General features: G+C 46.8%; 2 protein-coding genes across 2 annotated transcripts in view; one reads left to right on the top strand and one right to left on the bottom strand.

Annotated features, from left to right (window-relative positions):
- LOC147737284 (uncharacterized) overlaps window positions 1–16,639 on the top strand; it is a 1,685,245-nt gene that overhangs the window by 1,320,238 nt on the left and 348,368 nt on the right. The window lies entirely within an intron of this gene.
- Window positions 3,548–5,095, bottom strand: LOC147737288 (endogenous retrovirus group PABLB member 1 Env polyprotein-like). Its single transcript, XM_086924991.1, has one exon. It carries the CDS (start codon window positions 5,093–5,095, stop codon window positions 3,548–3,550), a length of 1,548 nt encoding a protein of 515 aa, XP_086781117.1.

The raw sequence follows: 16,639 nt of genomic DNA, 5'->3' as shown, positions 1-16,639 counted from the left end.
TAATTGAAGAGGCCAACAGATTCAAGATCCCAGCATTCCTAGTGGGCCTCGATGCCGAAAAAGCCTTCAACCGGATGGACTGGGGCTTCTTGTTCCGCACCCTAGAGGCTTTCGGCTTTTCCTCTAAACTCATCTCCATGCTGAGGGCCAACTACAGTAGTCCCCGATCTAGAGTCATTGTCAATGGGCATCTGTCATCGTTCTTTCCGCACTCTCGTGGTACAAGACAGGGTTGCCCCCTGTCTCCTCTACTTTTTGCTCTCAGTATAGAACCCCTGGCGCTGATGGTGAGGGAGAACCTGGACATACGAAGTCTCCCCTTTTCGGGGGAACAGCATAAAATCTCCCTCTTCGCGGACGATGTGCTTTTCTTCCTGGCGGACCCGGCACACTCTCTCCCTCATGTACAGGACGTCTTGTCACGCTTCGAGAAGGTAGCCAGTTTTAAAATCAACCACAGTAAATCCTACATTCTTAATCTTACGCTCCCACCTGCCGAGGTGGAACACCTCCGGCCGCTCTCGCCCCTGTCCTGGTCCCGCTCCTCAATATAATATCTAGGAGTTCAGCTGACCTCCAGTGTAGAGAAACTTTATGCCGTTAATTTCCCCCCCTTGTTGGCGCAGATACAGAGCGAGCTGGCCCGGTGGAAGCCTATATTTACATCCTGGCTAGGACGAATCCATGCGGTCAAAATGTCCATGCTTCCCAAACTCTTATATCTTTTTCAAGCACTGCCCATTGTTCTGGACGGGGACTTCTTTCGTCACCTTAAGACCATGATCCTGCGTTACATCTGGCAGGGGGGCCGAGCTCGATTCTCCTTCGTAACCCTTCGGCACCCTTTACAGAACGGAGGGGTAGGTCTGCCAGATATGCACCTGTACTACAAGGCGGGGCAGCTCCGAGTCCTGGTTGAGTGGACTCAGACTGAGTCTGAGAAACACTGGCTCCACATGGACAGGAGTGTGGCAGGCGGGTCTATTTGGGACCTAGCATGGAAACCCAAGGGGGACAGACCTAGAAACACTTACATCAGTACGCCTACTAGCACCACCTTGAAGGTATGGGATTCGGTCTCTGACGACGGGGAGGTGGACGTCCTTTACTTCCCCCTTTACCCCTATCCATTTCAATCCGGCCTTCCCCCCGGCGGCGAGTTAGGGTTCTTTCGACACCTGGAGGACCGGGGGTTGCCTCGCTCGCAAGCGTGTGTTCCACGGCTTCGCCCCACTCCCCTTCGACAACTGCATGTGAGACTACGCAGTTCAGCAAACGGAGCGATTCCATCACACTCAAATGCTCCACTGGGCGCTGTCGCCCGAGGTGCGAGACGCGGCAACCAGGCCACCTACACCCTTTGAGGCCTTTCTCTCTCAGACCTCCTCCATGCGGGGCGTGATTTCATTCATTTACAGTCTCCTGCTCTCTACTGCCATCTCTCCTCGTCCTCGATATATGAGTCATTGTGAACACCTCAGCCGTGATATCTCCGACGAGGAATGGTCCCGACTTTGGCATGACATAGCTAGACTCAATCATTCAGTGGAGCTGAGAGAGGCCCATCTCAAGACGATGATGGACTGGTACTTGTATCCGGCCAAATTGAAAAATATTTTCCCGAACTCTTCTGATAGATGCTGGAGGGGTTGTGACTTGTTGGGGGACTTCCGCCACATCTGGTGGGACTGCCATGTCATTCGCCCCTACTGGGAAGAGATACTGTCTCATATCAAGGAAATACTAGGTTACCCAGTCCCGGACTCACTGGCCTTTGTCTTACTGGGCCTCCGTGACCCAGTTTTGGAACACCAGACCAAGGCAGACAAAAAGATTCTCTGGCTTTGTATAGGAGCGGCTAAGCTGACCCTGGCAGCGGCCTGGAAGAAGAAGGAAGCCCCTGCGCTCTCTGTGTGGCATGCACGTTTGTGGAAACTATTGAGTATGGAGCGCATGGCCGATATTTTCCGTGGTGACTTTAAGAACTTCATCTTCCGCTGGGGTCCCTTGGTCCTCTTCCTTTCCGTGGGTCTGCCATCTGCGGTCTGCCCACCTACATTGCGAGCTCTTCACCTGTTCCAAGTGTGATTTGATTATCTGAGTGAATGTGTGAATGCAATTCAGCTACCACCACTGGGGGAGGGGGTAGGGGCAAGCGGTTGCGGGGTGGTGAGAAGGGGGGGTTGTTGTTTTTTGTTTTATTTTCGTGACACCGCTCTTGCTCGAAGGCGGAGAGATGAACAGTGCAGCTTGGAATCTGACTTGATATGTTGTGCAATGCCTCCATGGCACCTTCCGCCACGGTAACGATTTGCTGGCTTTTTTTGAACTTCCTCACAGCAAGAGACTTTGCCCAGTATACTTTTACTGTTCGACTGGCTAATATGGGTGCGAACAAGCGCCCCCCTTGCTAATTATTGTCTCTCGCGCCAATTCATTTTAGCCCCTGTGTGGGATATTGTGCGGGATTGTCGCTACTTTTCTTTTTTCTTCTTTTTCCCTTATGCAAACTGTTAATAAACACATTTTTGAGAAAAAGGGACGCAATAGAAATAGTTCCTTTACAACACCAAGGAACAGGGGTTTACTCGCTGTATTTTCTAATACCCAAGAAAGATGGGACACTTGAAGGACTGGGCTATTCTAAGGCCCAGCGGTGCCAGGGGACAACACCTGAAACCTTCGTGGGTTACCTGTTCCGGCGTACAAATTACAGAGACACGGGACACTTCCTTCTGCGTCAAAGATCGAGGTTTATTTACTGCAGGGAATACAGAAGTCACAAGAAGTACAACATGTGTATGTTCTAGGAGACTGCTTCAACTTCCACTAAGTGGGTCGCTCCTTTTATACATCTTTCCGACATTGCACAACATGTGAACAAAAGATTACAACTCACAGTAAATGACAAAAGGGTCGCTTTCATGTATCAGAAACCCGGAACATAATTACAGTAACATCACCGGTTCCCAACTGTGAAAGCACATCATCTCATCATTAAATACATTCCATTTAGGCTATAAACGAGCAAAGAGAAAAGACAGAAACAGGTGCAAGGAAGACAGTCCAACAGATTGAAAGAGAGTGTGGGGGCAGTATCGAAAGCATGATTGCAGGATCAAAGGATTCGTGCCATATGCATGCACGACTGAAACAATAGACCGGCCGGCGAGATGCGCTTTGAGCGGAATCATCTGCCTTTGCCGTATCATCCCCCTCGTCATAAAGTCACCCTCAAAGGAACACGTGTCTTCCGCAGGAGCTTGGGAATCCCAGGGTCACGAAGCGGACAGTGTCCGTTCGCTGACTACTTGAGGGCAAGAGACAAAATGGATGCCGTATCTAAAATGGAACCCGTGGGTTCAGATAAAGAAACCCACGAATAAGATGAACGGTACATAGTATTGTAGCGGAAACGCGTACACCCACTAAACACGTCATTTGCGGTTCATAGATACCAAACTCGTCCATATTCGAACGAGTCAAAAACATCGTTCCGATTCTCACGGAACCTCAGACGCTCCTTTTGCCCTCATGTAGGCAAGCACTAGTCGATATCAGAATCGATCTCGATATTCATCAGATCATTTAGATGTTGCTGCAACATTATTCTATCCATCAATGCTTCCTTGGTAACAGATGGCCGTCTTATACACGTTGTAGCACACAGGCCACATAAGGCAGGACCACACTGTACGCAAAGACAACACGTGAATAGGAACGTTACAACAACCCCGATGATCATCAGAATCTTCCAACCCCATGTCGACATTAGGCCCCAAAACCATCCTAGTAACGTCCAATCGCCTACATCCACGTGTATGGATTCGGAGATCTTGTGCAACTTTGAGATGGCTTGATATACAGTTGGAGCGTTATCAGGAATAAATATACAGCAACTCGAATGGATCACCTTGCACACACCACCTCTATCTGCAAGAACAACGTCTAAAACCATACGGTTCTGCAACGTCATAAGTCTATCCGCCTGAAGCTCTGCTGTTAGATTACCAAGAGCGCTCGCAGTTATGTTAGCAGTCGATTCTACCACACAAGTCAACTGTCTCAGGTTCCTACTATTAACCATAGGTCCCCAAAATGGCAGGAAACCCTTAAAGAAGTCTCCTGCTTCTTGACCAGCAGCGTCCTCCTTGCTAACAACGCCTCTCACAACTCTAGTCTTGTGATAGTCCGAGGCAACTGTAAAAGTTGGTGGCAAAAGATTTGCAATATAACAGGTGCCTGAGAACTCACGGGGCAACCATGTAAATGCGCGATCATAACATACAAAATATGTACCCTTGGCAGTCAGGAAAACGGGGGACGAGAGCGTTGGCAAAACATACGTCTCGGTACATGCACTCTCCCCAAGCTGAGCTCGCGGATTTCGACCACGTCCTTGTAAGCAGAAATTACCGAGGTGGGGTACAATCCAGATCGGAGACGAGCTTTTAAGCTGTCTATCACCCACTAACATGCTATACTCAGCCTCACTCAGATCCTTGTATGCTCCCACCTCTTCCTCTGGGATAAGCGATGCATCATAAATATCCCTATCTAAATCTGCAATTGCTCTCGCTAAAGGCTTGTGGTGCGGGCCGGAACCAAGGTCTGCAGTACGTGGCTCTCGATGGGGGTAGGAATCTAGTGCGCTACGAAACATAGTTTGGAATGCTCGAGCTGACCCCTGGGAGCTATAAGGAAGAACCAAATACGGAATACCCCTATCCATGCTATGTGGCATTAACCCACACACCCAACAGTTAGTAGTGTTCATTACCAACTGATGCTGATGTAGGAGCTGGACAAAAGAGTTGTTCATGAATTCCGCACGTCTAACCTGTTCATGTTGGGGTAAGAGATGAAAGGAATGTGGAGAAACAGTGGAAGTAGATTTCGGTACAGAAGAAGAAGTAGGTGAAACAGAAGGCAGTAATGACTGTATTCCATAATACACTCCACCCACTAACAGCATAGAAACAGTCAGGAATAGCAAAAATAGCTGAAACAGAAAGCATTTGGTTCGAATAAGCCTATGAAGCTTAGATCTTGACGCTAACATCCTCTCTACTTCCGACAGCTTAGAGAATTCCATCCTCTAAAAACCGTCCGTGACGTTCTTGACGCACTTCGTTCTGAGTAGCGATTATCGATTCCCAGGAGTCAACAAATGTAACCGACCTAATGTCAGGAACCTGCTAAACAGAAGGAAGTACCCGCACGGCCTTACGGTCAACCTGGATGAAAGGTTTTTATTTAACAAACATTCAATTGTAATGTAAATCTCCTAGCTGTGGAAAAAGAAACACACATGAAAAAGGAATTAAATAATCAATAGAGGATGCAGTTGTTCATAATGTTTGTGGCAACTGTAAGGGATAATGTGAATTCAAAGGGAAAAACAAAACAAAAAAATGTTTTATTAGTCTTTGTCACGAGAACGAAGGAAATATCTGCTTCTTCCAGGACGAGTTTGTTCTTCAAATAATTGTTCAGATTGTGAAACAGTGTTCGATCGTTCTGATGACAGTTCAGGCCTTGAATTCTCCAACGCTGATGGTTCAACAAATGTATCTGACTGTAATGTGGTGTCTCCTACAGGTTGAGCATCACTAAACGGCACAAATCTTGTTGGGGTCTCTGTTTCCGTTGCAGCAATTCCAGTCCTCACCCAAGAATCTGATGGCAAAGGGATCGGAACTTTTTTGGTGTGGGTGGCATGCACCCAAGTCTTTCGACCTCCCAACCGAACTGCAGTCCTTGTGGCCAGGAGGACTTGGAACGGTCCCACGAATCTCGGCTCCAAATTGCGCTTCCTTCCAAAATTACGGGTGACAACCCAGTCACCCGGTTGGAGCCGATGTCCAGGACCCTCTGTTTGTGCCGGTAGAGCTTCAAAGACCTGTTGATGAATTAACCTCAATTTAGCAGTCAGATCATGAAGATAGTCAATTAACATTGGATATTCAAGACCACTGAAATTCTTGGGCCTCGGGACTCCCCAAATGTTTGCAGGACGGCCGAACACAATCTCATATGGGCTAAGCCCTACTCGAGAGTGTACAGTCGCCCTGGTCGACAAGAGAGCTAGAGGCAAGGCATCAGGCCATGCCAAACCAGTCGTAGCTTGAATCTTAGCAAGTTTTAGTTTCAGAGTGCCATTGTACCCTTCCACTAAACCTGCAGACTGGGGATGATTGGCGCTATGGAATTTTTGTCGAATTCCAAGGCCCTTACACACACTCTTCATCACGCTCCCCACAAACTCACTTCCGTTATCTGACCATACAATCCGTGGCATTCCATACCGAGGAAAGTATTCCTTCAGTAGGACTTTCGCTGTGGACAGGGCAGTATTATCTTTCAAAGGATAGGCCTCAATCCATCTGGAAAATGCGCAAACCACAACTAAAACGTATTTCAGGTTATTGCATCTCTCCATATGGATGAAGTCCAATTGGATAACTTCAAAGGGACATGTAGGAGGAGCAAAATGGCCAGGTGGAGTGGGGGTGCCCTTGCCAGGATTATACATCAGACATACCATACAATTTTTAACCACTCTCTCAGCACACTTAGCAATACCATCAGTCTTCCATACAGGGGATAACAGCTTACATATACCTTTCGCGCTAATATGTGACAAGCCGTGAGCCATAGTCACAACAGCTAGCACATACGCATCCGGTAACATCCACCTCTGACATTCTGACAACTCAACCCAACATCCATGTATGTCTAACTTTCCCGTGCTTTCTTTCCACTTAGTCTTTTCAGTTTCAGTGGCCTCATTCTGAATCGCTTTCACGCTCTCAACAGTGTCCTCACACATACCAGTCTCCGCAGGCCACCTTACTGAACTTGTAACATACATTCGTGTTGCAAGGTTTTTAGCGGTTTCTTTAGCCATCTCATCCGCAAACGCATTACCACGACCAATATCATCCGTAACCTTTCGATGCGCGCTACATTTAATGATTGCCGCCTGCTTAGGCAACGTAAGTGCATCTAAAAGATCATTCACGAGCTGTCCGTGTTGGATCTTGGTACCATACGATGTCATGAATCCTCTTTCTCTCCACAGTCGTCCAAAGCTATGTGCAACACCAAAGGCATACTGACTATCCGTAAACACATTCACTCGCTTTCCCTTAGACAAAACGCATGCTCTCGTTAACGCAATCAATTCTGCTGCTTGTGCAGAACTCTGACTCAATCTCGCAGTCTCCACAACCGTGCTCAACGTCACCACAGCATACGCGGTCGTCACATCACCATTCGGCAACTTAAAACACGAACCATCAACATACAAAGTACCATCGGGATCTGTCAATGGAGTGTTTTTCAGGTCAACACGACCTTTCGTTTCTTCTTCAGTTCTCAAATAACAATCATGTGGTGGTACATCATCTGATTCCATATTAGTCGGCAACAATGTCGCAGGGTTTAGCACATTACAGCGCTTGATCTGTACATGACTTGCCAAAAGCGTCAACTCATAACCAGACAACCTCGCACTCGTCAGATGTTGAGTTTTTGTCCGATTCAAAAGAGTGTCAACTGCATGCGGAACCATTACCGTAAGCATATTATCCATGACCAGTCCTGCAGATTGTCGGATGGACACCGCAGCTGCCGCTGTCGCTCTTAGACAACTCGGCAATGCTCTAGCTACTGGGTCCAAGGTCGAGGAAAAATATGCACATGGACGCTGCTTACCGCCAAATTGTTGCGTCAAAACACTCAACGCACAACCTTCTCTCTCGTGAACGTATAGTGTAAACGGCTTACTGTAGTCAGGAGTACCTAACACAGGAGCCGAACACAACGCATCACGTAATTCAGAAAAACTTGTCTGACACTCTTCAGTCCATGGCAAAGGAGTCGAACATCCTTGCACGTAAGAGCTAACAATGGCTTCGCTAACAAGGAAAAATTTGGAATCCATTGCCTGCAGTATGACGTAATACCTAGAAAGGCACGTACATCTCTCTGAGTTGTTGGCACAGTCATTCGAGCGATCGCTGCAATTCTTTCTGGGGTCAACCTTCTTCCCTCCTTTGACAATAAGTGACCTAAGTAGGTTACTTCTTGACAACAATATTGTAGCTTAGAAGGTGACACCTTGTGATGCAAATCACATAGATGCTGTAACAGCGATACTGTAGCAGTTTTGCAAATGTCTTTAGTGTCAGCAGCCACTAACAGATCATCGACGTATTGGATCAAGGCCGCACCAGCCGGTAATACAAACGCATCAAGTTGACTCTTTAGAGCTTGACTGTAGATCGATGGACTCTCACAGTAGCCCTGAGGAGCGCGTTTAAATCTAAAGCTGCGACCACCTAATGAGAAGCCGAATAGATCTCTGCTTTCCTCAGCAATCGGAATACTAAAGAAAGCATTCTTTAGATCGATTACCGAGAACCAACAAGCAGAGGCTGGAATCAGAGTCAGTAAAGCCGTAATGTCAGGCACCACAGGAAATTGTGGAATCACAATTTTATTCACCTCTCTCAAATCGATGACAAAACGGTACACGGGAGGCTTAGAGGGATCAGTTCGTTTTAAAATGGGTAACACAGGACTGTTACACACATTTCCCCGAGTTTCTTCAATGACATCCTTTTCAATCAAATCGTAAATGATCGCTAACAGCGCACGTTCACTATCAAGAGAGATACGATATTGGGGAATCTGTGGTAATCGCACATTCGATTTCAATTGGACGACATAAGGTGATATGTCCAACAGGCCCACATCATTGGGACCTGTCGCCCACAAAGACTCAGGAAGAGAACTCAATTCCGGTGGGAGCTTATCTGTCGATAAGTACATAGGAGAAATCACTCTCTGACCCAGTGTAAGCTCCACTCCCGCAGGAGAACAATACAAAGTCGCATATAACCGCTTCAACAAATCCAGACCCAAAAGATTCTCACCACAACCAGTAGTCAAAATCAAAGGAGCTTCTAGCTCACGAGGTCCGATTGTAAGGGACAAAGGACTAGAGACTGGGTTGCTAACCGGGGCGCCAGAGAATCCAACGGAAACATTTGTTAAGCCAGACAAAGGTGCGCCAGGGAGTTTCGAATGCATGATGGAACTTTTTGCTGCACCAGAGTCCAACAGAAAAGGCTCAACTACGCCCGATGTGGCAACTGCGGCGTAAGGCCCTCTCTGATCAACCGGAACTGATACTACTCCCTCCCTTTGTCTATGGCGGTCCTAGTAATGACCGTCTGCATCGATGTCATGCTCGACATAATGGTCATCCACATGGTACTGTGCAGATCTACCAGACGATGAATCGCGCTGGTCAAAGCAATTGTTCGAGTCCGATGAGGACGTAGAACGCTCGGTCTGATTTTGAAAAGTACCCCGACCTCTACCTCGTGGTGCCTGTTGAGGACCACCACGACCACCTCGAACCGAAACGCCATTATTTCGGTCACGTAGAGCAGGACAATTAAACTTCAAATGGCCATCAAGTCTACAATACGCACATTGATTATAACCGAGCATAGATCTTGGTGTAGAGGTGTCAGCACGCGACTGCGTCCTAGAAGACTGTGGTTGCAACCGATTTTGCTGTTGCGAGTCATTTTGATTCGAGCGCGGAGGATACGCTTGCTGCAACAAAACCTTAGTTTTAAGCTCCTTCGTTTTCTTATCTACACGATCAGTTTCTTCTTTCTCTCTATTTTCATAATATTGAGCCGTAGCTAATATTTGAGCAGTGGTAGAAACAGCCCACGAACTTTCGGAATTTTTCAACTTGTTGCTGAGTTCAGGCAATAAGTTTGACACAAATTTATCAACGAACAGTCGCTGACCTCCCTCAGTACTTATATCCTGACCACTATGATCGATAAATGCCTCTTCAAATCTGGTAAAGAAATCAGAGACACTCTCGTCTTTCTTTTGTTTGCACGCAGACAATTTATCCCAATTAACTCTCATTGCTGGCAGAAGCGTTTTCATAAGCGTAATAGTCCTTTGGGGCAGATCCGTAATCAACTGTTCAGGCTTAGCCCCACCAATTTGTAGTGCATCAGCCGCCACAAGAGCAGCCCAATCACAGCCTAGTTTGGCTGCGTGATTTTCTTGTAGAATTATTGCCCAAATCGGTTGTGGTACCACGTTACCAAACAACATATCAATATCGGCAAGGTTCATGATAGTAGCGTCCACAAGTTGTGACAACTCCTTATAATAACCTGCGGGGTTCTTTCGTGGATCAGGTAAAGATTGCTTCACCTGTAAAACCTCTGATCCTTTCCATGGGAGGTGTATCCAAACTCTCTGGAAGTGTGGCAAAATAGCGGGATTGATAGTAGCATCACCTGGCATCCATACTGGTGGAACTTCTCGCATGGGATACTGACCAGGCGTTGCCATCCATTCCTCAGTTTCTTTGCTAAATAATGCCCTAGGTTGTACTGTAGGCCGGAAAGATAACAAACGCTCTATTGCGCGTCGTACATTACCGCCAATAATCATACCGCTCGAAAACTGATTCCGAAGTTCAGTCATTTCGGACGGTACATTATCTAATTCATCCTCGCCGCACTCCTCCTTCAAAGATTTGCACATTTCTTCGAACACAAGTCTTTGTGTGGGCTCATTAAACTGAGAGAACGTCTCGTAAACTACATGCGGAGTATATTTAGCAGGATGTCTAATCCATTTGCGTGCCATAGTTACTAACGTCTCACTCTCCCTACCACCAGGAATTTGACTTCGTCTCTGAGAGACATCAGAAACATCGGACCCAAGAATCGGTCCGAAAAGTGGAGAATAAAGGTTAGCGACAGCGTTAGGTATACGATTACGAACAGAAGGAGAAGAGGAGAAAAATACAGGGGCAACAACATGAGGGCTAAACGTAGGAGCAGTAGGAGTAGTCAGGACAACAGAAGTAGCAGGAGCAATAGACTGAGCGGGTATAGGTAACGGAGCAGTAGGAAGAAGGGCAGGTAAGGGAACAGGGACTTGAGGAACAAGGGGATTCGGAAGGACAGGACCTACGGCAGGCTGACCAGCAGCTGCCGGAACAACAGGTAGGGGAACAGGAGGAACCACAGGGACTGTAGTATCCTGTGCATATGGAGGTGGTGATTTCATTAGATAGGACAACAAAGGGTCCTCTACCACTTCTTCTTTCTCATCAGAACTTGTCGGTAGAACCGGATAACACTTATCCACCGCCATATGATGCAATCTAGCAAAGACTTCTTTTTCTTTCTCTTCTTTGTCTCGCTGAAACTGCTCTGCATTTCTCATTACCGTAATGATACCTTCCCTCTTATTTTTCTTAATCTGTTTGATTTCTTTCTGCTTGGCCTCTTTCCGCCATAACCGAAAGGAATCAAACATGGCCGGCCTAGCTTTCTTTTTAAACAATTTAGCTTCAAGATTATCTAAAATTGCAAGTTCGAAACTTCCATGAGGTGGCCAACTAAGGACACCATCATTTTTAGTGTAACGGAGCCAGAAATCATTATATATAATAGGACCTACTCCGTGGCGACTATAGAGCTCATAAATTGGAGTTCCAACCGGAGGTATCGGACATGAGTCCTCTAGTCGGGAATCCGAACCGCGGCATGTAAAAAGACCAAACAAAGAACTACGGCCAGGCATCGTGCACACTAACCGTCTTACAAACTTCAAGGGTTTATCGAATTACGATGTCCTCGCAAAAATGCAAGACCCTCAGTTTTTGCAATTGCAATCGTCAAATAACACCCAACAACTAAGAACCAACAACTAAGAACCACAAATGCAATGGAACCATGCATACAACCAAGTTTCAACAACAAAGCAAAAGTCCCGTAAAGGAACCAGCAACTAAGGACTAGGATCGACCCACAAATACTTAACTGAAAGAACAATGGCGTCACCAGGAAGGCCCGTCAATCGTCTCGCTGTACAAAGGTCTACCCCAGGCACCGAACCAGGTCGACAGTCAGAGCATCAGTCCGTCGCAGCCGTCAGGAGGCGGGAATCTTCGCGGGAAAAGTCTTCGGGCCACTTATTTCGACAACAGGATCGATGAAGCGGGGTGCACCTTCCCTCGGAGATTTCACGCAAAGTTCCTCACGATCGTCAGGCTTCGGACCGGTACCGCTGATGTCGCCCCACGTGTCGGGTGCCAACTGAAGGACTGGGCTATTCTAAGGCCCAGCGGTGCCAGGGGACAACACCTGAAACCTTCGTGGGTTACCTGTTCCGGCGTACAAATTACAGAGACACGGGACACTTCCTTCGGCGTCAAAGATCGAGGTTTATTTACTGCAGGGAATACAGAAGTCACAAGAAGTACAACACGTGTATGTTCTAGGAGACTGCTTCAACTTCCACTAAGTGGGTCGCTCCTTTTATACATCTTTCCGACATTGCACAACATGTGAACAAAAGATTACAACTCAGTTCCCACAGTAAATGACAAAAGGGTCGCTTTCATGTATCAGAAACCCGGAATATAATTACAGTAACATCACCGGTTCCCAACTGTGAAAGCACTAAATACATTCCATTTAGGCTATAAACGAGCAAAGAGAAAAGACAGAAACAGGTGTAAGGAAGACAGTCCAACAGATTGAAAGAGAGTGTGGGGGCAGTATCGAAAGCATGATTGCAGGATCAAAGGATTGGTGCCATATGCATGCACGACTGAAACAATAGACCGGCCGGCGAGATGCGCTTTGAGCGGAATCATCTGCCTTTGCCGTATCATCCCCCTCGTCATAAAGTCACCCTCAAAGGAACACGTGTCTTCCGCGGGAGCTTGGGAATCCCAGGGTCACGAAGCGGACAGTGTCCGTTCGCTGACTACTTGAGGGCAAGAGACAAAATGGATGCCGTATCTAAAATGGAACCCGTGGGTTCAGATAAAGAAACCCACGAATAAGATGAACGGTACATAGTAGTGTAGCGGAAACGCGTACACCCACTAAACACGTCATTTGCGGTTCATAGATACCAAACTCGTCCATATTCGAACGAGTCAAAAACATTGTTCCGATTCTCACGGAACCTCACACTAAGACCAATTCCAGACATCAGGCCCCTCAATCTTTACATAAAATCAGATAATTTTCACATGATCACTTTAAAACAAGTGCTCCCACTGCTGCAACAAGGCGATTTCCTTACAACACTAGTTCTAAACAACGCCTACTTTCACATTCCTATGCATCCTGCTCACAGGAAGTATCTATGTTTGTACTAGAAGGACAACCAGTTAACCGACCTACTCCATCTGGGTTGGTACCAAGCGCCAAGATGCTCCTTGGAGTGGTAGCAGCGCTATAGAAATGTATCTTACATTACATTACATTACAACATTATCAATTCAAAGTCCTTCGATTCGGAGTTACAACAGCACCAAGAGCATTTACAAAGTGCCTAGCTGTAGTAGCAGCACATCTAAGGAGACAACATATACATGTCTTCCCTTATCTAGGCGATTGGCTCATAAAAGCCAAGTCATTCAATCAGTGTGTTCAACATACACATCAAACAATTCAAACATTGCACGACTTAGGGTTCACAATCAACTACACCAAGTCACACCTGCAACCCTCTCATATACATCAGTGTCTAAGGGATACAATAAAAACGCCTACAGCCTACAGCTCTAGCGTATCCCAGTCCAGCAAGAATACAGAACATTCAGTCCTTAGTCACAGTCTTCCAACATCAACAATCTCTGCATCCAGAGTGTTCATGAGACTGATAGGCATAATTTATTTATTTATTTATTTATAATTACATTTGTTAAGCGCGCAGCTACCCGGAGGTTTCCCGGCGCTAAGGCAAACTGAACGGTATAAAGGGTGGGAGGAACGTCAGACCAGAAGGTTAGGTGTTAAAGAGCCAGGTTTTAATTCCTTTACGGAATGTCAAAAAGCACAGTTCAGAACGCAAAGATTGGGGTAGGGAGTTCCATAAGGAGGGAGCCAGCAGGGAAAATGAACGTCCTCCCATTTTGGCTCTGTTGATGCGCGGAGTCCTGAACTTGTTCTGAGTGGAAGACCTAAGTGTGCGGGGGGGAATGTATTGCTGCACCAGAGCAGAGAGATAGTGAGGGGCTCTTCCAGTCATAATCTTGTGCATATAGCAAAGTGCTTTGAATTTAATTCTGCTCTCGATTCGCAACCAGTGCAATTTACGCATATGCTGTGTGACCGAGGATCTGGCAGGCAGGTGACAGATAAGGCGAACTGCCATATGCTGTACCACCTGGTACTTCCTGGTTACCTCCTTGCAGGCACCCAGGAGTAGGATGTTCCCATAGTCCAGGCGTGAGGTGACAAGAGCCTGGACTACAGTCCTTAGGGTGTCATCAGGCAGCATCCACGTGATTTTCCTCAGCCACCTGATGATGGTGGTACAGGTGGCGGAGACTTTCACCACGTGTTGCTTGAAGGATAGTTGGTTGTCGAGGAGAACCCCAAGATTACGAGCAGACACGGTTGGAATAGGTAGAGGGCCCATCTCCGGTGGCCAATGTTGTGGGCCCCAGAGCGAGGTATCTGAGCCAAACAGGAGCAGTTCTGTTTTGTCCCCGTTTAATTTTAATTTGTGCTTCAGCATCCAATCAGATATTTGTTTCAGCCCGGATTGAAGGGAGGAGGAGGGAAGGTTTTTATTAGTAGAAAGTGAGTAGATGACTTGAGTGTCATCAGCATAGGAATAAATTGTGAGACCAGCCTGTTCCGCCAAAAAAGCAAGAGGTCTCACATACAGGTTAAAGAAAAGGGGACTAAGGATAGACCCTTGGGGAACACCGTGAGTGGAGGGGAGTATGGATGAAACAGATGTGGAAGAGAAGACTTGGAACGTGCGATCAGAAAGGAAATTAGCAATCCAGGCCAGGGCGGAACCACCGACACCAACAGCCTTCAAGGTGGACAACAAGATGGAATGGGAGACGGTGTCAAATGCGGCACTCAAGTCAAGCAAGATGAGTGCCACAGTCTCCCCATTGTCCACCTGACGTCTGATGGTCTCCGACACACCAAGGAGAGTGGTTTCCGTAGAGAAGCCAGCCCTGGACCCGGATTGAGAACCATGAAGAAGATTAGAAGTTTCAACATAGGAATTGAGCAGGGAGGTGACGTGTTTCTCCAAGATCTTGGAAAAACATGAAAGCAAAGAAATAGGGCGAAAATTAGATGGGTTGTTGGGATCTGCGTTAGCCTTTTTTAGTAATGGGACCACCATTGCGTGCTTCCATTCATTTGGAACAATCGCTTCTGTTAGTGAAGCGTTCAAGACATCCAAAATAATGTGGAGTAGGGCTGGGTCCAGAGAACTCAAAACTTGAGGGGGCATTGGGTCAAGGGGGGAACCAGATTTGATGTCTTGGAGATACTTTTTTAGAAGAGCGGGGGAAATAGGATCCCAAACGTGGAGTGGGGGAGTAGTGGGCATAGAGCAGGGGATGGTAACAGGGGGAGAGTTCCGTAGAACTTGAACAGAGTGAGTGGAAGCAGCGGGATTTGAATTAAAAATATCATAAATCCTATCAATTTTCTCGAGAAAGAAGTTGGGTAAAGCATTACACTGGGCAGTGTCCAGACAGGGGTCCTTGGGTACAGAGGACGCACCTGACAGCTCTTTGACTATTTTAAACAGGGCCTTGGGTCTATTTTGAGCTGTAAGTATAGTGCTGTTAGCAAAATTGGCTCTGGCGATATCACAAGCCGAGTGATAGGCTTTAAGGGCAGACTTGTATTTTGCTTTGTGATCTGGGTTATAATTGGAACGCCATATGCGTTCCAGTTTTTTACAGTTGGATTTTTCTAGGCGAAGGGAGTCGTTAAACCAGGGTGCTGGTGGGTGATGTCAACCACGATCTGACAGCAGGTAGCTCTTTAATAGTCATGCTGGAAACCTTGGGTTTTGAATTGGCAAGAAGAGAGTTTAATTTGTCTACATCTAGACGTTTCCAGTTCCTACTGGCTTTGTGAGGGAGATCAGGACTAGAGGAGTTAGCCATAGTCGTTTTAATTGAAAAGTTAACAATAAAATGGTCAGACCAGAGGACCGGAATTGAAGATTGATAGGAGATGCCAGTAAGGTTGGAAATGATGGGATCTAGAAGATTACCGGCCTTATGAGTAGGGTCTTGCATTTTCATAGTACCATATGCAAGACTGCAGATGCGTCCATTACAGGAATGTCTAGCACAACAATGGAACCAGGCTCAAGGGCAACTAACAGACCTGGTGTTGGTAGACAGCCGCACACATCGCTCTCTGCAGTGGTGGAACACCAAAATCTTGACACGGGGCGGCCGTTCCTCGAACCAGTTCCACAAATAGTACTTATAGCAGACGCATCACTCACATGATGGGGAGCCCAAGTCATTCAATCAGTGAGCCCATCTCCTACATCATACAACTCAAGGGCAATGGACCACTCAACAAAGACTGCTCCATGTCAACCATCTGGAGCTGCTAGCAATATTCCTAGCACTCAAAACATTCCAACTGCAAGTACAAAACAAAGCAGTCTTAATCCGGACCACAACATGACAGCCATGTATTATATACAAAAACAGGGGGGGGACACAATCTCTACAACTGTCCCAGCTCGCACAGAACATTTGGAGATGGGCCATTCC

This window comes from Lissotriton vulgaris, chromosome 1_1 (genome assembly GCF_964263255.1).
Source record: "Lissotriton vulgaris chromosome 1_1, aLisVul1.2, whole genome shotgun sequence".
Lineage (NCBI taxonomy): Eukaryota > Metazoa > Chordata > Amphibia > Caudata > Salamandridae > Lissotriton > Lissotriton vulgaris.
The sequence above is the reverse complement of the archived record's forward strand: the minus strand, read 5'-3'. Positions and strand labels throughout refer to the sequence as shown.

Coding starts and splice junctions, on each gene's coding strand:
- LOC147737288 (XM_086924991.1), bottom strand. CDS start 5,095: ATGGAATTCTCTAAGCTGTCGGAAGTAGAGAGGATGTTAGCGTCAAGA.